This window comes from Prorops nasuta, unplaced genomic scaffold, assembly GCF_024137725.1.
Source record: "Prorops nasuta isolate Cenicafe-Biocafe unplaced genomic scaffold, Cenicafe_Pnas_1.2 PNAS00003, whole genome shotgun sequence".
NCBI classification, from domain to species: domain Eukaryota; kingdom Metazoa; phylum Arthropoda; class Insecta; order Hymenoptera; family Bethylidae; genus Prorops; species Prorops nasuta.
Genome location: NW_027116800.1, coordinates 361,990 through 385,643, shown reverse-complemented (window position 1 = coordinate 385,643; position 23,654 = coordinate 361,990). Strand labels below are relative to the sequence as shown.

The 23,654-nt window shown below is 35.4% G+C and overlaps 1 protein-coding gene across 11 annotated transcripts; it reads right to left on the bottom strand.

Annotated features, from left to right (window-relative positions):
- Positions 1–23: 23 nt before the first annotated feature.
- Positions 24–23,426, bottom strand: Pi3K21B (phosphatidylinositol 3-kinase regulatory subunit alpha). Of its 11 annotated transcripts, none has more exons than XM_066724880.1 (18): positions 23,293–23,426; positions 21,885–22,605; positions 21,681–21,793; positions 21,519–21,596; positions 21,362–21,409; positions 14,415–14,524; positions 14,076–14,210; positions 13,374–13,689; positions 12,939–13,037; positions 12,519–12,704; positions 12,214–12,342; positions 11,767–11,974; positions 11,448–11,678; positions 11,052–11,376; positions 10,729–10,976; positions 10,459–10,635; positions 9,603–9,854; positions 24–9,392 (listed from the first exon to the last, which is right to left on the bottom strand). In XM_066724880.1, the coding sequence occupies exons 3-18, from the start codon at positions 21,763–21,765 to the stop codon at positions 9,101–9,103; spliced, it is 2,919 nt and encodes a 972-aa protein (XP_066580977.1). In that variant the 5' UTR covers positions 21,766–21,793; positions 21,885–22,605; positions 23,293–23,426; the 3' UTR covers positions 24–9,100. The 11 variants fall into 11 exon arrangements, with proteins under 11 accessions (XP_066580977.1, XP_066580979.1, XP_066580978.1 ...); XM_066724882.1 differs by having other exon boundaries at positions 21,895–22,605; XM_066724881.1 differs by lacking the exon at positions 23,293–23,426 and adding an exon at positions 23,044–23,057.
- Between the last annotated feature and the right edge of the window lie 228 nt (positions 23,427–23,654).

Below are 23,654 nucleotides of genomic sequence, written 5' to 3'. Positions count from 1 at the left end.
AAGGGTGAAGTAACGAGTCAATGTTTATAAGTAAAACATATTAATCATATGCAAATATAAATGGCCTTACATGATATATTACTACCAAATAAGCGATACAATATAAGGATACTCATTGCGCGTAAAAGCAAGTAATACACTCGTTTTGCCATGAAGATTCACGCAGACGAAGGGCAATCAACTATATGAAATGGACGTGACTTTTTATTGCCAGATTTTTTTTTTTTTTTTTCGAACGACTACACTTCGATATAATCAGACAGAAACGAGCCCATGAATTGCTGTAAAATAGAATTTTCACACCTACCCATGAGCTCCTTACACTTTTAGTCATATGACTTTCTTACACTCCTTTGTCAGTGTTAATATTTTCTTACTATTTCTATTATTATCATTATAATTATTATTAGTATGTTTAATTGATTATTGTAAGATGTTGAAGCGAAAGACCGAAGCTACAAGCGAAAGAATTTTTTGTATTCTGGCAAAATTAGGCATGCCCTGTTTGGCTGAGAATATTCGAAAAAGCTGGTGTGATATCAAATAATTTATACGTGATAGTGACGAGTTTCTTTGTGGTGTTATCATTTGTCCTTCGTGTGTGGGCGAATACATGGTGAGCACAATTAAAATTTGTATCCCTTGCAGTCGCCGCATCCACTTTTACTGCATTCACATTTTATCAGAATTGTAGGCTTTTGCAATAAAGGCGATTCATTCGAGACTCTTCATTCGATTTACACATGTAAAAATTCGATTCTAGTTCCCATTATTTGATATCTTACAGTAATAAAATCAGATTAAAATTTTAAACATCTCACTATTTGATTTTTGTGTCCAATGTATAAATATATATATATATATATATATGACCGTAATGGCAAACGAGTGTGTTGAGAAAAATTCATTCATATACCATTGAGATAAGAATGATAATAAATGAAATCGTATCCAAAAAGAAATTTCCAGATATTCGATAAACAAATAGAATTTTTATAAGACTTGAGAAACTTTGAGTATTTGGTTAATGAAATACTACTTTTATACTTTAATGTAAATATTAGATGGAAAGTTTTTTTGGATCCACTTGATTTACGAGCCTCGAAATCGCTTATACTCAAATACCTCATAGATGCATGTTTTAATATGCGTGCTAATCCATAAATGTATAGAGAATGCAATAGTTGATATTGCATGCTCTCTACACATCCATGAATGAGCAAAGGATATACGATCTTCTTCATACTTATGACAATAATAGTATATTTTACATGCAAAAACAAAAGTTTTATCACAGTGGAACAGCATATATTTGTTAATAATATAATATTGTATCGATAATTTCTGTCTTCTTCACCATCTGCTACCATCCACCTTCCTTCATTATTTTAATAATTAACCGATGCTCTCTACCAACCATCAAAATCACTCGCACACAATTTACGCGTACACTTGCCCGAAGATAGTGTTATTATCATAATGTTGTATTGTTGCAGAAAGTATTAAAATGGAGCAATTGTACCTGCCGGTCAATTTAAGGTTGGTCAAATGATTTGTTTTTTTAAACTATTGTAATCTCCCCACTTGAATCATGTAGATTTCTATCATATTTGCCAAGAGCACCCAAGAGTGCTTTATAATTTGGTGGATATCTAAAAACATACGCATTACCAAGACTTCTCTTAATATATCCAGATTTTCTTCAATAACAATATTTTACGCCATTGTATGGTGAAAAAGTGAAATAATCTCGATTATCCGTCCAGCTCAATTAATTCAGATCTAAATCAAGAGATCAATTCAACAGTTAAATAGTCGCATAGAGAAATCATGAAGAAACTGTGACTTTCCTTAAACAATAAGAATTGAATTGCATGATAATTTTCTAGTTTTTAATCAAAATAGATTTAAAACATATCAGATAAACAGCTCAAATTGAATCAATTGAACCAGGCGACGAACGAGTAGCTCTAATTACAAAAATAAGTAAAGAACTCGAACCCTTTTTCACAAGGGTCTACGAAATATTTCTGTTGTATTACTTCTTAAAGGAATAATTATGAATATCGTAATTAGTTGTATATTTTTCGTACAGTCGAGTGCAGGGAAAGTTTTACATCTATACTACTCTTCTTCCTAACTCATTTCATCAAATGAGCACTTGAAAAATTTTAATGTGTAATATTGAAGTCCTGGTATTTTTTCATTACTATTATTAGATTTTATAGAAATTAAAAGTAATAACGGGGTTATTCGGTGTAAAACTTTGCATGCTCCCGTCGGTACCCAAAACAAACATTATCATCATACTACATTCTCATACTATCTTTTTCATGTGATGACATACATATATGAATGCAAGACTATCGTGACTGTGAGGCTAGATGTCAATAGAGTCTTGTCAAAATTCCTTTACAATCTTTTTTTTTGTTTTTGTTTAATTTGTAGTTTTTACGCCTATAGTAACATTGGTCTATTATTCATGTCACGATTTTTTGTTTCTTTTTATCTTTTCTTATCTATTTGGAATCTCTAATAGACTCACATTTACCTGCAGCAATAATGATTAATAGTCGATTAGTTTTTTTTCATTTTACAGTGATTTTTTTCATTTTTTCATTATTAAGGCTCTTCAAAAATAATACACAATTCACAAGTATCAAATTAAGTCGAATTTATCAGAGATTAGTATCAAGGATAAAAAAACAATGAAATAAATATAAATGAAGAGCTCTTTTTGAGACATTATACGCATTTCTTTTTTCATTTTATTTAACAAATTTTGAGCGATACCGGTACTATCCAGTGTACAAATCTGAACTGAAACTATTTTAATTAATGCTAATTTTACAAGAATTATTTTGGCGGTCTCTCGATAATCTGATTTAGTGGAAAAAGAACTTCGCGCAAATATATAAGGTATTGTTCGAATTACAGTTTCAAGTATATTCTAAGGTTATCGCAAATATATACTTAGGCTCTAAATTAATATAAAAGCTTCACAGTCAAAGAAATCACCAATAGAAAGACCAATTGTTAAAATTCGCGCCAGCATTTTTGACGAAATCTGGAAAAAGGAAGAGCCTCGCGGCTCCCAGTGACTCGAGCGTTAATCAAAACATAAATCAATGATCAATGATCAATTCACGGAAACGCAAAGCTGTCACGATGTTGTATATTTTTCTCTCTCTTTCTCTCGCTCATTCTCTCCCTCTCATTCTCTTTCTCATTGCAAAGCAGTAATTGGCGTACCAATAATGTGAATGTTACAATTATAAATTTTAAATGTATCCACACAATTATTTGATTATCACTATATCGCACAATTCTTGCTTCTTTTTCACGAGTCTATCACTCCTTATCACGGTTTGTCATCACACACATTGCCAATTTAACCATTCAATGATGTTATATGGCCAACATTTCACGCTCTATTCATTCCATACCAATGTTAACTTGTACAAAAGTTAAGGCAACGTTATACGAAACGCTTTTCTCATTCCAAAATCCTCTTTGGTTGCATAAGCAATCAAAATTTCATCGTACTACCGCACAAATTTTATTTCCGAACATTCGTCAGACATTTATTGAAAAGATTCAAGCACCAAGTATCATGTGCTGTATATACGGATATCCATTGGCTAGTGTAAGCGCCAAAAATATCCTCATAACGCTCCACGGACATTACAATGGTACATTAATGAATTACAAAGAAAATTGCATGAAAATTTATAAAATTAATTCAATTTCACAAATATAAATGTGATCGAATAAAATTAAATTTAACATCAAGATAGTGTTTATTGATTTAAACCTTAAAAAAACATACAATGTGTTGTTTAAATTACTTTAAGCAAATGTCTATAAAATATTGACCAAATATTGTTGGCAAAATTAAAAGAGTAATTATTGCATTCAGCAACATGCCGTTTAGGTATTTCAGTTAATCATTTGTCTTATCTTATCTCAAATCGTCAATCATCCTCTCATCAAACGCTCATTCGTCATCCATTTGTTATCAAAAATCCCTCACTTTGTTAAACTCGCTTGAGGACACCTCCATCGTAAAATTCGATGGATCGCGCGCGATTCGTCTATCCGAACAGAATCCGCTCCACTTTATCGCGTCGTGATATATAAAAAAAATAATTATACGAATCACTACTACAAGAATCATATAAACAATGTAGCGCATGATTCGTGACAAAATTTTCTCGGATCGGTCCTGCCGTTTAATTCCCTAGTCAAATCTCCTCCATTAATCTTTGTCGGGTAAACGCGCGTATCTTTTATTTTATTTTTCTTACGGATACAAATCGCAATGAAATTCACATATTTACAAATCATTAGACTCGATAATTCCGTTCATCGCGAGAATAAGGCTCGAAACGAAAAGAAAAGTTACGTTAAACAATAAATTTCCGAGTAAGAGTTTTCAACTTTGTAAAATAGAAAAAAAAAAGGAAAAAATTCACAGTCTACAAAGTAACGAATCGAGCATATTGTACAATACAATCTGTTATTGTGTGATATGCATGTATGTGTACAGATATATATATATAATATGTATATATGCACGCGTATCTTAAATAAATAACTAAAAGGTTACTCGCTAAAATAAGTAAAAATATATGAATATTGAGACCAGGGTAGAGTACATGACGAGATTATCCTCTTCAAATTACGACTTTTACAAGGACGTCATGTATTTTACCTGGGTCCCTCTTTATATATACATATTTTCGTTATTTCTTTCGTTATATATAATATATATATATATATATATATATATATATATTAATATATACACATATATATTTATATATATGTATATATATTTATTTATATATTTCACTTCTAAGCTTATAGAATGGCTAATATTATTCTTATGCTTACGTGACGCGCACTTGTAAAAATTCTCCGTGAAAAAAGAAGAAAACAGCGCAAACGCTGGCAAGAAATTTAGTTACAAGAGAGGAGAGTAAGCTTTCCCCGCCGAATCAAAAAGACAGCGAATGAGCTTACGTTCCGTTATAAATTTAAAAACCTAACATCTTCCAAGGTTTGTTACAACCGATTAAAAATCATCAATAAAATTGATATTATTAAAACATTGAATCAACAAAACACACGAGTAATTTTGCGCGTTTTAACGATACGATGAATGAAGAGCACAATGTCAACGGTTTTGTTTTATTTTTCAGATTCCAAATGCATAGTTTCACAAACCATCAAAATCTTAATTTAGAAAAAAACAAGGACAACGCGATAAAAACCAAATTTCTAGCTAAAAACAGATCATTCATTTTAGATTATGTCCGAAAATCAAAGCATCAAAGTCATTGTACTCAGATAAAAAAATCTTTCTTAAAAGTGTTTGAATAAAAACACTGAACGAAATTTACAATTGTGCGCTACATCATCGTACCAATGAGAACAACCATAATCAGATTTGATTATATTGCATTGAGTGAATTGTTCTTCCTTTTACACGAATTGAGCACTATTAATAAATAGATTTACATATTGGTCGATGAAAGTACAAAACACAACGACTAGAATCCATATAATTGCTCTCTTTCCACTTACGATTACAAAAACTTGATATTAATATTGAAATATAATACAAACATTAATTAGAACTTACACGTTAGGGATTCTTGTCGTTGTTCTTTGCACTACTTGGAAACCTATCGTCCAGCATGAAAATCAATATTAAGTGCTTCAGCTTAAAAACGTTAGGCTTAAGAAGATACTAGCTTTAAGACATCCATTTCGTACAAAAAACGTAAATTACCTAAATCTATTTAATTCGTTTTGTAGGATCTTCACTCCATCATCGAGCAGGCATCGTTTCTCAGGAATTTGCAAGCCTACTTCGCAAAACTCCTTCTCCTAAATGGATCCTTAAACCTTACACATCTCCTTTCATTTCATTACATCGTATCAAAATTTGTGTCAGTATTATTATTAAACATTCGTTAAAAGTAGCCCCTTGTGTTGTTGTGATTCTTATTTGCAGATATTTTATGCATGTTCTAAGACATCTAATACAATTTAGGACAAGTTCAGGTCTCTCGAAGCTAAAAGCTGGACTACTGTGTCTTAATGCTGTACGAGATGTAGCTAATGAGCTCGACAAGACTTATAGTTAACAGTATTTTAATACGAGTAAAACATTAAGACTTAGTTCTCTAGCTTTAGCTAATTCATAGTTAATGTTAGAACATCGAACCTCTTAATATTAACACGATCATTATGTTTTCAAAATTTTTCTGTTCATTTGAAACATAATTGATGATGCCCTAGATAGGAAATTTAATATTAAGAAGTGGCAATTTGTGTTCCAAATACGAACACTCGATACAAAGATACATTTACGCTTTTAGCACTGGCATGTAAAGACTTTTAGCTTCAAGATCCAAAACTTTGTAACCTGTCACAGAGAATTATCGAATCGAAACATGTAGGAAGAGGCTTCGTTAGCTTAAGAATTCAGAAGCCCCCGCCTCCTAACCATTACTCTTGCAAGAACATTTGCTAGAGATGCGTTTTATCGCGTTACACTTTTGTGTTTACCGACCGCTCTGTAAACCCAAAATTTCACGCGATGTGCATCAACATTCCGCAAACTGCTCTAAACTGAAAGTACGCACGATTATTGTCCATGACTCCAATAATCCTTAGGTATTCTACGTTTCGCAGTAGCTCCTTGACATTTCAGCGTCATCGTGACCGACACCGATGGCTCTGAAACCGAGCGAACGAATCGAATGAACGTTAAAATCCTCTCGGCCTACGAATCACAACTACTCGAGCTACGCTAGAAATGGGCTAAAAACGACAAAAACTATTATAAAAACTGGTTCTTCATAAATACAAGCATTCAAAGAGTGGAATGGACTAAAAAAATCCACCAGATTATCAAAAAGTTACAACACCGAATTAATATAATCGATCGAAAAGTCTCACATTATAATTTTTACTCGGATTTCCTTGAAATCAATAAACAGAATAGTCTCCATTTTATAGATCCCATTACGAAAGACGCCTGAAAAATTGATTGACATACAATTGCAACAATTTAAAAAATTTTAGACCCTCATCCAATCACATAATATACAATTATTACAAGAAAAAAAAACGTACGATACTTAAAGGTGCGATTTCATGATTCACCCCCAATATTTTTTACTTCAAACTTTTTCTATAGATTTAAAAAAAAATAATTAATATAATCGTGAAACATTTGGTACATTCATCAATTTCTTTGAAATTATCAAAAATATCTATTTCGTACTCATTCGCCAATTTTGTATAGAAGCTGTCAAAATGGACCAGATCTCCAACAAAGCAAAACCAATCAATTAATATAATTGATAACTCCAAAAATAGAACTCTTCACGAACGCAAAGATCTGGTGTATTTTTTTAGACCACATTTCTTATACACGCAAACGCACATAATGAAGGAAAAAAGAACCAACAGGGAAAGCCTTAACGAATAAATGAGAACTTGGGCGAGAATAAAAAGGATCGTTCGTAGAGATGAAAAAAGGAGAAAAAAAAACGACATTAAAGGAACCACGAAAAATTACGGTCGTAATTTCTGCAGTTTCCACAAATCCCGCGCTTATCCATAATCACAGACAATATTGGTTTCATGATCCCCCCCCCCCTCCTATTTTTTTATCGTTTTTTAAGTTTAGATTTGTATTTTTTTAAACGCCACAATTAGTTTTGGTGGGCCCGGAAAGCGACCAATCGACGTGGCCACGACACTTACAGACTATGCGTATAAAAAACTCCTATATCCCCATGAAAAGCGAAGCTGGAAAAATCGAAATGTTACTTAACCATTTCTTCAAGACGCTCGCAAGCATTAAGAACAAGGATAAAACGCGCAACGTCGTATTTGAATTGAAAATTAATGAATGAATAGACATTAGCATCCATTTGGCTGATGTAATCGTTGATTTTCGATGGATTATTATTCATTTTCAATGACGATGATCGTACGACCGATGAGTCAAAGCCCGCTTTGCTTTCAACGGGGATTTCGGACGGAAAAACATTCGAAGAAACAATCGAAGAGGTCAGAAAAACCCGTTGGGGTTTTCGAGTTTTCGCTTTCAATCGTAATACCAACGTCTAGCTCAAAATATTCAAGCAACTGGCCGGAAAATGTACAACAAACCACACCTAACAGGATTAACCATTAGTGGTCTCTGATAATCAATATTAATTAACGAGAGAAACGAAAAACTTGACATATCTTGAAATACTTTGAACTTATTCTCAAAAATGAAATTAATGAGATCGTTTCCTTGATTGGACTGGTCAAATTAATTCGTTGGCAGAATTAATCGATGGATAATGCAGATAATTGGAAAGGCGAATATCTTGGTTGAAATTTAAATTGATGAAACGTGAAGGATGACAATAAACGAACGTGTTGTCTTTCTGACGTTCTCGACACAAAGATCCCGCATATCGATACTTGCAAATTTAAAATTCTCCGCTTTTTTCTTAACACGAAACTAGTGGCTGAAATGGCATTCGAAACAACTCGTGAGAATCTTATGGACATTACACTTGTAGATCCTAATCAAGCATCGTCGATTTTGTATCGGTATTGGTCCTATATGTCGAAGCGAAACTGCCCCCGTGGTACGGTAGGCTATAATTGAATATATTCTAACGTCACAATGTTTTGACAATTACTATCACTACCACAATCATTGTTAATACGTCTCAACCGTCTGTCGATTTTTAATACGGTGGAAAAGGCTGCGAAATGCAGAGAAGCTTTGTTCATTCCAAATCACTGTTTTCTTCCCGCTTCCCGATCAAATTGCACGATATTAACTTGATCAGCCGAGTATTCTTGAACCTGAAAGCAAACTAGCGCCGGAAGTAGTAGAAATCTTGGGTATTATCTGATAATTAGTTAAACGCTGCACGTTTATCTGTTATATAAGATTAGAGTTTGACTGCCTATTGACCGATCGTGATTGATTGTGCACGAAACGATCAACTTAAGTTTCAATTAATTGTTATCTGATCCCCTTAACATTCGATTGTATTCACGATTATTTCCATTATGAATGTGTTATAAAATGCTGATTCTCCAAAGATCGCATGTGCTGCATTTGACTCTGTCCGTGCCTTATGGCCTGCATATGCATTTGCTGCAGCTGCGCCTGAACACTTGGCTGGATAAACGCTGGATAGGCCAAGGTAGTACTCAAGCTCTCGTTATGCTCTTCTAGAGAATTCTGAGCATAGTGCATCACCAGGTGCTTCAAGCTTGGGTGAATGTTGTAAGGTTCAGCAAAACCGTATCCCCGTTCCGTTTCGTAAATTATGCAATGGTTGACAGTTCTATTACACCTAAAAAGAAATAATTTTCATAAAAAATGTTTTTAAACCTACGTAACGTCGTTATAAGAGTTATATTTTTCGCAAAACACTGTATATCAATGCAAGGTTAATTTAAATCCTATTAGAGAATTTTGTTCCCAACGCACGAACAATGATTTCTCTTATAATACTAACAGTATGCATTACAGATAGATATACTTGGAAGAATTCAAAACTTACATGATGGATAGAGCAAATTGCTTGGTTCTCGATCTTCGAACTAAGAAGGTTCCATCTGGTGCATCCATTAATAGCCGATCCGCGTCGGAACGAGAGCATTCCAGGTGCATCCAAGTTTTCTCATCGGCATGTTTTTCCAGATCAATTTCGAGATCTCCATAAGTAAAATCCTCGTCAACAGGATTGGCCAATGAATGATTTTGGACCAACTGGTTAATCTTTTGCTGCTTCATACCATTCTTTTTTAGCCATCTACAAACGAATAATAAAATACGATTTTATTAATCCTTAATTACTTAGATTTGTTCATTTTTTACACCATCACCATTATTTTTAAAATTAGTAACTGTAAACATTAGTCTTTAAATGTGTCTTATAACTATTGTATAGAATTTCTTGGACCTACTTGTGTGTGTCAGTTTTCGGCATTAATGCGAAACGTTTTGTTACTGTGTTCTATACATTGCATCGAACGGGTAATTGTGCAAGTGTTTTTTCATTTGTTTAAAAATGCCAATTACTATACGCTTACTATCATATACGAAAAACAAATAAGTATATACATAACATATTTATAAACAATCCTTTTATTGGTTAATATATTAAAGGTTAGGTGTAGCAGTGTTTATTATTTGTTAATTTTCTTTTAGTTATTATTTTAAAAAAATCATTATTTGCTTTAAAAAATCTATAAAAATCAATGCATAAGAAAATTACATAAAAATATACTGATTGTCTCCAAAAATAAACAAACAGGCGTAAATAGTAGTTGATTAAGGCATATTAACATTCACTAATCCTTTAACTGGCTCTAGATAATGATGGCCCGACTTGTTAGTAAGGAATTATTACATACATCGAGTGCTTATCCCTTTGCTTGATCAGTTGAATGATGTCGGGTTTCAATTTCTGCATTTCTCTCTCGAGCGTTCTATTATAGGCGATTTGCTGTTTCAGACTATCTTCAACCTCATCTCTGCTATCTTCCAATGCTTTCAATCTCATAACAAGAAGCTCCGCATTGTCTGTTAAACTATAAAAGCAAATAAAAAACTGAATTGAAAAATACGCTAAAAAATAGGCTCAAGTTGCTGAATACTACTTAAACAACTTATGGAATGCTTACGTCAATACTTCGTGAGGCTGGGCCTCTTTCTGGTACTTTTCCTGCAGTCTCATTTGATCTTCAAAAATTTTAATAGTCTCCGAAAAGGCCTCTAGGGCTTGTCTTTTTAATTGTACCTCGTAGGCGGTTTTACTGTATAATTCCGAGCAATCTTGATACTGTCTCAATGTATCCGCTACTTCCTTATCCAACTCCACAAATTTTTTGATAACATTTGCCATATCTGACGTACTCGCTATTTCATCCTCCTGTATAAGAGAAGAAGTGAATTAAAATAAATCTCAGCGTGATTTACATCCTTTTCGTTGCCTGATTATACTAACCTGTTGGAACCTCGAGACAGGATACAAAAGTTTGATATCCAGCGTTGAATTGTATTGGGCGAGTGAGCAGTTTCTATAGTAATCTACTAATTCGATGACTGAGTGAAAATTGTAGGGTTCGGAGAATCCGTACTTCCCATTGCGGTGGCTTATCTTGATGAGCTTGTTGGTCCCACCTTTTCTTAATGTTAAAGTATATTCTCCACCTTTGGAAGACGCATTACGAACTAAGAAAGTACCGTCTGGCGAATCAATCATTTTTTCTTTAACTTCGTCTCTCGTTATGTCTCCCCAGTACCATTCGGCGTCTTGTAATGTACGTGGTCTGTGAACAAGAGGATGATTAAAGTTATATATACATATGTACAATCATAGCTTTAATTTAAACAAAACTACCTGTGTATCTGCTGATCTTTATTAGCATCTGGCACAAAGTGAGATCTCTCGACAGAAGATTCTTCTTCGAGATCAAGATATGGCTCCATGACAGGAAAGTGTGGCTTTGAAACTTTTCTTGGTGGTAATTGAGGAGCACTTGCGAATTCTGGAAGAGTCTCGTTCCAATTACAATGTAACAATAAGATCTCCATTATGCGTATGTGCGCTTCGGTATTGTGGACAACTTGTCTGAAATGGTACAATTACATTAACCGCATCGCAATGCTAGTAGAATTTAATATTTCTATAATCGATTCAGTGGACGAAATAAACTTACATTATTCGCTCCCAAGGCGGCCTAAGAAGTATGTGACAGAGAACTTGAATAAGAATTGTCGGGGGCTCTGTATATCCCCTGCCATGTTGCAGTTGACAAATGTGGCAAAAATGTACCATTAAATAAAAAAGCGTATTCCTATGATGATCGGGTAATTCAGATACTAATTGCCCAAGTCGCGCCATGCATTGTTCATCATTCCTTAAATCTATAAAAAATCAATTATTCGGTCAATAATTCCTTAAAGGCCTGTTTATATTATAAAACAATCGTATCAAAATTATTTGACAAGTCAAAGAATAATAGACTTGAGTCGTGTCAATACATAGACTTGTAAAAATATACGATGAAAAACATTCGAATGTGTCAAAAAACTTTGATACATTTCTTTAAATAGTGTGTGAACGGTGCTTATGTATACTTTACGTTTTTCCAACAAATACTTACTAGACGCTTCTAGAAATTTATCATAACATTGAACCGGTATAATAGGATCTGGTAGCTCTCTCAAAAATTTCTTCAAAACACTAGCAATGCATTGGGGTGAATATGAGCTCAAGTCGGTGTTTGAAACATCTAATAGATCAAAAACCAATAGTTCTTATTAGTTACTATCTTTTATGGAAATATTTAAAGACAAGGCTGATTACACTTAAAATCACATATGTTAAAACCAACGATCTCACAAATATACATGACTTGATTAAATTAATTGCCTTTATGTGTCAACCGGGCTAATCTGAGACGTTTACCTTTGTTTAACTTTTGGCGTAGCTCCAAAGTTTGCTCGTTGGGGGGACTACTATGATAGACTTTATATAAATCCAGCGCTGCATCAGCGTATGCTCTTTCTTCAAGGGCACGCGTACATCTCTCCACCAGTATGGGACATGTACGAGCGGAAGCTTCAAATTGTGAGCATAATGCGAGACCGAAGACTGAAAGTTTAAGTCAAACTTAGCGCTTCGAAATAATTAAATAAATAACTAGGTATTAATAACGCTGTGCTGGCTACCCGCACTACAAATGATGCCAATACGATGCAAGATGCCATTAGCAATTACATTGGAATGACTTCATCGTAGCATCAACGACCAGCACAGTATCAAATATACTTTATAATGTTAGTAAAATCGTAATTCGTTATTTTATTATGTAATAAAAAAAATTACCTGAAGCAAACCTATTCACACGATTGTCTGGGTCATTTGATACGCAGTTCGAAGGTAGCCCCGTGGCTTTGCATGTCCTGTGAGCCACTAAACCACAATCTGAAAAGCAAATATTTTTATTCACCCACAGCCTACTACGTTATTCATTACGATTGTTCAAGTTCTTATTATGTCATATCTCCGATATATTAATTTAGCTGATTGTCCGAAGGAAATAACATTGCTACGCCTTGCAAGTTTTTGCTTTATAAATTTCGCGAGTACCAAGAATAGAAGCGCAATAAAACAAACCACGGAGCAAGTTGCGAATCGTAGTATTATAAGTAGGTGTAATAAATTGAGTGCATCTTGTTGAAATGAGTTTGAATCATAAATTGTAAGAGAATGAGAGGCAAAGCGAGGATGCAAGCAGGGATTTTAATAGCCGAAATGTACCTTGGCAGAGAAAGCCTTGGTGCAAAAGGCCCCTGAGGTATTTATGGCACTTGTCGCATTTTTCCAGCACGCTGAAGCTGTGCGGTACGAGACAGTGGGGATTGCTAATTGTATTGCTGGTAGGTTTAGAAGCCGAAGAAGTTGGACAGGATGGCTCGATGTTAATGACGCAGCTCCCCGAGGATGACGACGTCGCAGTTGTGCATTGTGAATTTGGCCCTCCTGGCAAGGATACTGGCGGTTGCGCTGGTGTGCACAGCTCCTCGATGCACAACAAAATATTCTTCTGGTGAAACTCATCTTTTATACCCATATTCTGTCGAATAAAGAAAGAAACCCATTAATTTTCAAAAAGAACAGAAGAAAAGCTTTAGATTTAAATCTGTATTTAAATTCAAGAGTAGCACTTTATATTTTCACCCAGTATATTCTCTTTATTTACTATCGTAGTACATCCAATTAAAATTTAACTGTAAGAATAAAAAAAAATCAAAATTAACAAAAACTGGAAATGGAATCACTGCATGGAAATGGAAGCTCAATAAAAGAGAAAAAAGAAGCTATGAATTAAAAGTGGTAGTTTTATACATATGGAAGTAGATGGAAAAGAAACAGGTCCGAAATTTTATAGAGGAAAAAAGGCGAATGTAATGGATGCGATAAAAAATTGAGCGAGTAGTTTCTCAATCCAGTTGACCTTACCATAAGTTTTTCTCTATCCAACTGAAGCAAATCGCTTCCCTTGATGTTCTTCGACGTGAAAACATCTGCATATCGATATAGATTCAATGCTGACATCCATTCTACGACATTCGTCGAGGACCACTCAGCGACGGGCTGTAGATAATATGGGAAAACAAGCGATTAAAAGTCTTTGTTCGATAAGATAGAGAGGACAATAAAGGCAAAAGGGGATAAATTGGGGAAGGAAAGCGAGCAGAGAGGAAGAACGCGCGAGTCCGAGTATCGACGAAGCAAACGTATCGAGGTGAGAATAAGAGAAGGTGCAAAGATTCAAGGTAATATTAAAATTGAATGTACCTTTTCTTTGTTATAGACCTGATCTGGTAAGACATGACCCTTGGCACTCCATTGGCAAAGGTGCTGATTGCTGTACTCCGAGCAGACGATGTGGAAGCAAGCATGACATTCTGCAGGACAAAAAGAACCACACATACAGCAACAAGGACTACGATATCCTTTCATCCCTGAGACGAGTCTCTCGAGCAAGGAAGCTGACTCGACAGTCTTGGCGCTCTGACCTCTACCAATCGAAAGATTGGAATTCAAACTGTCCGCCAATCGATTATTAGGATCTACAACTAAGTCCAGGAGCTTATCCTCGTCCTTCCTAACAGGCTCGTCCTTGACGTCGACATTTTTGCGACACCAGCACATGTGACGATGGAAGGACAGAGGTCTCGCGCATGAATCGTTGCTCTCGTTATCAAAGCTGCTGGCCTCGTTACTCTCGTATTTATTATCCGTCTGCTCCTCGGACTCCTTGAAGAGTCCGCAAGTTCCCAGCTTCGAGGAGTCGCTGGCGAAGAAGCTGGGAGTGGCGTTCGCACTGGAGTAACTCTGCCAGCAGTTGGCGAACCACTTTGAGGTGGGCAGAGCGTTAAGCTTGGCCCTGGACACGTTGACCAGTTCGCTCAGATGATTGTCATTGTACAAGTCAGGTCTGTCCGAGTTGGCTGGCTCCTCGACGCTCAAACTTGTGCCACCGAGCACGTGCAGCATCTGTTCCGGATTGGCCAGGTTGAAGCTGCGTCTAGCACGATGGGCGGAAAGGCTTGTTCCGGGCAAATTCGACGGCGAGACCGTCGTGCCACTTCCGCTGCTAGAACTCGAACCTTTCCTCAACATATAATTATCCGCGTCCACCACCAGCAGACGGGACTTTGAGCTCTTTCCCTTCAGCTCGTCATCCTGGCTCTTCGGCGACAAACGCGTCTCCTTCGAGACCTCCTTCTCCACCGAGTTCTCCTCCTTCTCAACGTTACCACCCTGTTCCTGAGCCTTCTCTGGACTCAGCAGTTGAGCCTGCGACGCCGTGGCTGACACGCCACTCGACGCAGACATACTCAACATCCGCTTCATCACTGTTCCTCCTCTTTTCTTCCCTCTTTTTCATCCCTTTCCTGCGCGCCATTTTTTTCTTCCACGTCGCTCAAGCCCATTCCAGTTTTCCTCTCCGGCGAGTCCTGCTCTTTCCAGCGGCTGCAAGCATCATCCATTCTGCTCTCTCTTTTTTTATACTCTCTTTATTGCTCATACACTCTCTCTCTCTCTCTCTCTCTCTCTCTCTCTCTCTCTCTCTCTCTCTCGCTCTCTCGCTCTCTCGCTCTCTCTTTATTCTTCCTTCTATCTACTCGATCGTACCTAATGCAAAAAGATTCTTAGTTTACACATTAAACTTTTTCCTCTACCCCCCTCCACACGCTACAAAAACACTCACTTTATTGTACTTTATGCAAATTGCATGGATTAATAATGGAATTTAAATCGACCAAGTCAAATGTAAAAATTCGTCATTTCGCAGAGCTTTTTTGTATTCTTGAATAAAAGATTTCAATAATGAATAAGTCAGTGCAAATAACGCGTAAATCAGTAATTTTCACATGCGAGAAAAAAGACTGAGGCTATAGTATTGCCTGTGTGGAAACGTGTGCTTTGCTTGTATCTTGCTTCGTGGATTTGGGATCAGGTAGAGATTTTAAAAATTTTAATAACAGGGTTAATTTTTTCCAGTTGCCCTGGATTAGAAAACTGCGATTTCCATATGCTCGACCGAAGGCCAGTGAAAAAGTCGTACAAAGATGCTCTAAAAAGGTTTGAAAATTATTTTTCCTATGCTTTATAATCTTTAAATGTAAAATCAAGTAAGTGCAAATATTTACAATTTTTTGCAATATGGTACAAGTTAAAAAAATACATTTACATAGTCGAAAAATAGTGATCTATGTGAGTTACAATCGCTAATTCTAATTTAGATTGAAAAATTGCAATATTGTATGAATTTAACAAAAATAAATATATGAAAACTGAGAGTCTACACTCACTAATTATATATTGAAATATATACAAACACACACACACACATATTGGTGATGTGGCATAAGTTTAAAAAAACAATTTTACGCTATTTTCCATACTTTGGTGTGAAGTTAGCCAGGAAAAGGGGAGATAGGCAGATTCCACAAGTTTGAACGTTCGGAGTAACACGAGGTGTCGATCTATTTAGTACCATGATGCACCGTATGTTATAAGATTGAATAAAATTTTGCAATTCGTAGGATTTTACGAGTTCCCTATATAAAAAGTGGAATGAACGATCGTGCCTCGAATTCTTTAGACTGACGAATTATTGTGTGGACCAGTCTCGCGATCGAGGCTCATCTTTAAACTTGCAGTTCTTTATCAGGGAAAAACGAGGAATTCGGAATCTCCGTGAACATTTCGACCCAACTCGCACGAATCCGTTTTTCGTCCATCTCATTGTAAATCCTTGAACGTTTATCAAAACTGAAACGGCATTTTTTTTAAATCGTACTTCTAAAAATGTATCACGCGGTCTTTAAGCTTCCGAATGATTATATAATTCACTGAAGAAAAATGAAACGAATTTTATCGAGGAAAAGCTAGAAATCTTAAATATTTTCTATATATTAAGGAGAATTTCCGGTTCAGTCAACTTTGTGCAAATTCGTTCTTCCATAATTCTGTTGCAAAAATTGCGAGACTCGAATTTGCACATTTTTTTCCTATCGACGCGCCGCAATCGACGCGCGGACTAGTCACTATAAAGTCACAGTTCTTTATCGACGAAAAAAGTAAAGAGAATTTTCGTAGTTGATTCGGTGGACCTCGTGCAAATTAGTTTCTCAACAATCTCGCGTGATTCGTATTTGTAAATTTTATTTTTGGCGAACTTCGCGAACAGCAGTATTAACGCACAGATTCGTCGTTTTAGAGCCACGGTTATTTATTGGTGTAAAAAGAAAAGAGAATTTCCGTAGTTGATTCGATCGACCTCGTGCAAATCCGTTTTCCATAAATCCTCGCGACCTTTGCAAAAACTCGCGAGATTCGGCTCCGTGAGCAAAACCGGTTTGGCCAGCATCGAATGGGTGGTGATTTTCGGCCCAGCTCGATCGAGATGTCTCGGTTCACTCTCACGGATAAGTTGCATTAGCCTACGTCTATCCTAGGAGCGTGCCTTTTAGGTTATGTGCTATAAGACAAAAAAATTTATGCTAACCTTCTATCCCGTTGAAAGCGAAGGTCGTCGAGGTCGAAGCGACAGAACTGTTCGTCTGCGCTCGCGATTCTCCGAGATGCCTCTAATTCCTAATTATCCTGAGCCAGACTCCGTGCACTATCAGCTTCGTTCTCGTTGCTGTCGAGAATCGCGAGACGACCCTTTATCCCGCGAGAGACCCGACCCAGTCGCCATTCACGATCATTCTCTCGTAACCCAACCAAACCTTTAATCCCCGAGACTCGCGCACCGTTTACCTCACCGTGAAAACCACCAAGATTCGATTTGCTTGGGATTTTGCGCTCGAATGCCCCTGGAATTGGCCGATCATTACACTTTTTTTCGCCGATTTTCCGATTGTCCACGGCGGAGCACGAACGCGCGCTAGAGTAAAACGTACTATGGTTACCTTTACCACGTCTACGAGGAATTGCGACCGTCGCGTCTTCTCGTAGTCGTTCCCCTTCACTCATTGCCTAATCCCGGTGGTAACTTGAATTTTCGTTTTTACCGACTACTGGTTACCGACTTTAGCGACTAGTTAGTAACATCGTTTCTAAAACATTTCCCGGACACTATTCCACTATTTTTCATCTGTACGCGCAACTACATGTCATCGTGTTTTAGCCGTAAATTCATCATAAATTCCTAAAACTTTTGCTTGTCGAGAAGATCGACATTTTTCTTTTTGTAAATCTGAGAACTTTCTGGCACAAATGCGAGATTTAAAACTGCCTTGACAGGAATAGCCGGACGTGACATCATCATTCTAACCTAAGCTTGAAAGTATGCTTAATGACCGTATCGAAATCCCCTAAAATGATAGTTCCTTTTGTCCATCAAAAATTTTGATTAAAAATGTTGTAAACATTTTGTAGTAAAGATACGTGAAAACTATAACAAAGTTTAAAGCCAAAGTTTACTCCGGTTAAATTACAAAGGCAAAGGTATCGCAATTCTAAGCACAAAATGGAAAAGTCCACTGGGTCATGTAGTTTTGCACCAATGGCCTGCACCATGCGCATACCTGCACAATTTTGCCACACACACACGCATACAATGGCCTATCCTTTTTTCTTGTCATTACCTTTCTTCTTAATAAGGCCAAAAGAAAGTGATTGTCAAAAAATTCATATTTTCTTTAAACATCTTAAAATATTCTTTATGGAAAAAATTCAAAATGAAATTGCTTATCTTCGAAAAAGAAAAAATTATGTGGTGCTTAATTCATTTATTCTTATGTAAATATTAATATCTAAACTCTAACATAATTAGTATCCCCTTGGCCGAATGGTTTCGTTATAGAAAATAAACAGATTTGTTTCCTTATTAACAGTACAAATGCAGGTGAGTGTTTAATAGCGTGAAAATTATAAAACGAACAGACCTTTTGTATTTAACTATAGTCGACCGGTTTCGCACTGTACACGATTGCTGCCCGGAGACGAAGCTACCCTCCCTCTCTTCAGCAATTCCCTTTCTTCTCCCCTCCCTAACTTCTTTCTCTCTTTCTGTCACACTCTGTCTCTACCTCCCCTCGACCGCCTTCTCTCTCTCTCTCTCTCTCTCTCTCTCTCTATCTATCTTTCTATCTTTCTATCTCTCCTTATCAGTCATTAATGTTCATCTACACATTCTTTATCAAAAAGAAATAGCATCACTTTATGACCGATTTTGCCAAACACAATTTCCATGCAACTGTTTGAAGAGAAAATTAGGGCGAGAAGAAACGAGAACTCCCTGTGCGCGATTCTTTGTACGGCACCAATCACTTTGTTCCTTCCCCGTTTTCGCGTTAGCTCTTTCACTGATTTTCACAAATCCTGTCGTGCTTTTCGATATTTCTGGAGAATCGAGGATTTGAGGGGATCTCTGACGGGATGTCTTGTCTCCGGGGACGTTCCGGTGACGACCCACAGTGCACAGCTGACCGGCCGGTTAGCCAAGATCGGTCAATATCCATAGCTGTAGCACTATCAGGATTCGCCACTTTTCGTCGGCCCTCCACCTCGGCCATCTCCGCCACGCCTCGACTGCCTCCGTACCACCTTAAGCTTAGGGCACATAAAATAACTTAATGCCTTACGTTACATTTAAGTGAAAACTTACGCTACGTGACACGTAAGCAGGATGTAGTGCACCAAGCGCCATTAATGGCGCCATTTTAAGCGCAAGCAAGAGAGCCTGCTTCGTACGTAGTTTATGGGAAGCAGCGGTTGCAGCAGTTCTCTTACGTTTAAAAGGGGCGCCATTAATGACGGTGACCATATGGGAAAATACAAAGCATTACGGTGTGTTGCGTAGGTTTATAACGCAAGGCTTCGAATCTTGCCGTTACGTCCTTCTTACGTGTTGCGTAACCTAAATTTTCTCGTAAAAGTAACGTAAAGCATTAAGTTGTTTCATGTGTCCTAAGCCTTAGATGTTCCGTCGTCCATTCTCGGCAAATTTCGCGTCTTTCCGCTTTACATCGGTTCTTTCCACCTAACATCGACCAACTCCGCTTCTCTTCGTTATTGCAATCGTTTGTCCGTGCAATTGCAGTTACCCACTTTCCGATTTTATACAGCACAAAAAGAATCTTCGATCGAATACAATTTTTACTTTATAGCTCTTTTATTTATCATAATTTTGTCGAGCATGGACAGTCTATACGACTTGATCAACTTGTCAATTTTCATGAGCCTCTAGTTATTACATTCTTCACTACAATTTTCAAGTATATCCTTTGTAGATATAATTAAATTGCGCCTAATTAAATTGAGAGAATCAATACACAGTCCCACCTTGATCCTTTCTCATTGTTCTTATTTTTTATATTTTCCAATCTCTTTGTAGATTTATTGAACGCATAGCCATGAATACTATTCATTTTCACTCTAATAATTCACATTACAATGAAATTTTACTAATAGAACCTTCCCAATTACATTAATTTTTATAATGTATCAGAAATATCGGTTAAAATTTATATAATATTTATCAATTATTTATATATCTTTCGAGATATTTTCACGTATCAGTGAGTTTTTTATACTGAATTTTTTCACACTTGTAGATAACGCATCATATTAATAGATAACGAGAGCAAGCTTTGTACGCTTTTTGTACTAGAATATTCAAATATTTTTAAAATGTTTGATGGTTACAATTGTAAGTCATTTTCTTCCTAATAATCCATTGTGACTTGAGCATATTTAAAAGCGATGAGATGATCTTGCACTAGTTTACATCCGTTCATTGTTTATCAACGGAAAAGGCAAAGCGTATAAATTTCGGTATAGAAATATATTAGCTATGTAACTACTTTATTGCAAATAAGGCCAGTCGGAAATTAAATGTAGTAATTAATTAAAAAAGTTATCATTCAATCGTAATCAGTTTGTTAACTTAAGCCTTGCCTTATCAGCAACCAGATGTGATAAACAGCTAAAGATTCGTTAATAATATCTGAAGTAATCTGTCCATCTTGTTTAAAATAAAATTTTAATTGAAATTTTAAAGGCTTAAAATATTATTTATACAGTGCAAATATCTTGGAATAATATATTCACTGCATAAAAAAAAAATCTTGGTAAATGATATTCATGTGATTAAAGATTTTTTAAACTTTAATTTGCAAATTTCTTCTATTACATTGAAATTATTTTTTGACAACTTATCTAGTAATAATTTTTTATACTGAAATTTGTACGTGTGCTATATAGAATTAATAGTCTCTTACCTTGACACTTAACACCTACAAGTCCAGATCCCCAAATATAGTCCTCACCTGAGAAATTAAGAAGAATATAAAATAATAATGTATTATGTTAAACACAAAAAATAAATCTCTTTCCTATTTCCTAAGGAAACAACCATAGTTTAGTTGCCTTACTTACAATGCTTGCATAAAATTGGTGTAACTAAGTAAACTTCTGTGAGAGTATGCTTGTTTATTGTTGACTCTCCTACACGAGCTAAAATCAATAAACAGATTTTGTTAACTCAGAATTAATACATAGAAAAATTAATTAAATTTCAATTGTATTAATCATTTTTACCACTTGGTCCATTGCAGAGTGTTAGATAAAATGACTCGTCTTCGTTATAAGTGTCAGAATTCGGTGATAGATTTCCTTTCAGCATTAGTGCTACAAGTGTGTACCTTTGATGTCTATAGAAAACAGCAAAGAAAGATAAGTTAAATAAGGGAAAACCCATAATAAAAATCACTAGCATAAAGAACCTAATAAGCATTTCTATACCGGTACAAACTTGTGCAGTTAATTCCTATTTACAGGTGGAATAAGTGGTCCTTTGCTTTCTCCCAACCACTATCTCACAGAACTAATCAAGAGTCAATCATATTAAAACTGTATAACGTTTGAGAAAAAATATATTAAACTTTTGTATACATTATATTCACACATGCTCTTATGTTTATATACTTTATCACAGAACACTATGTTCATGGAATTAAATGTTTTACAATGATAGAGCATTCTTATTAAAAAGCCATGGCTATTCTTCCTGTCTTCTCTCCTCAAGAGGATAAATACTATCTACTAATAGATATTTTATATAAGAATCTTGTGTATAATGAACAAAGTATCATTGACATTTGTCTTTATAAAAGTACCACATCTTTGATCATATTATACTCTAACTTATTAATTCTTCTTTCCATATCATTTTTCTTGAATTATCTATTGTTTCCTTCGACACCATTCATTGATTTATTATATTATATTTTTGTATATCCATTAAAAAGGTAGGATAAGACACAATATTGAAACTTAGAGCGTCTTATTGAGCTTTAGTTTAGCATTGCACTTTTTCTTCAAATATATAAATTCAGTCTTTTCTTTGATCTCAAGATGCTTTTAACACATGGTATTCAGTGCTCTGCAGAATTTTATCAAATTTTTTACAAAGTTAAAAACAGGCACTAATTTAAATAATACTCTTATATGACAGTATCAGCTCCTAAAACAAAAAATGACAATCATTACTCGGATGCCAATAAGCACTTTGTAAAATATCCAAAAATTCTAAGAAACAAATCAATATATTTACTCTGATAACTAATAAGTTTATGCAATTATGTAAAAGAAGCTAATACAATTTTTAGCAAATTGAAAAGAGCATTTAAGACAGTCATTTTCTGCTTTTCCTAAATTAATTTTGGTTGCACAATCCACGTAAGAAATTAAAATGTTGTTAGAGAATCTCAAACTGACTTGTTAATAATACTGTTTTCTAAACATTTTAGTGGCAAGTCATAAAATTTATAAACATCTGACCACACAAGATCACATGGTGCACATTAGAAGTCTATTACTTAATAATACAAAGTTTTTAATAGTCATGAAGAAAATATTTAAAGTACTTAGACCAATAAATTATGAAAAGTTTAAAACTGACACAGGTATATTTACTAGCACGCTTTTCTAAACAACGCCCGGAAGATATTTAAGATTAGTTAGCTTTGGTTAAGAAGCATACAAGAACACAACCACATAGTGTGAAAACCGACATATAAATGGTCATCTTTATTTTTCCATCATAGTTTTAGCAACCAGGTAATATCCCCGATTAATGCTGTATTAATTACACCGATTGATTAGCCAAGATTTTAAAGAATAACGTAAAATAGAGAATTATTTCCTTTACCTGCGATAGCATCGTTGACTTTAGGAGCCTTGTTAGTGATGGATACTGAAGGCTGTGAAGGCTGGCCAATCGCAAGCAATCTCTACGAGCATAATTCTACATCGCAGCCAATAGTAATCCAACAAAGATTAAATGCTATATACCCAACCTCGATAGGAATGACCAGATGAAACTTTTTTCAATTGGTCACACTGATAAATACGTAATACGCAAAATAATTGCAGTTACAAATGCAACAAGTTATTAAATATTAAATTTGTATTATTTATATTTTACACAAAATTGATTCTTTATGTGTTTTGAAAAACTGCAAGTTTATCATTCGTGAAATCATTTCTAAATTGCACACTAATATATATTAA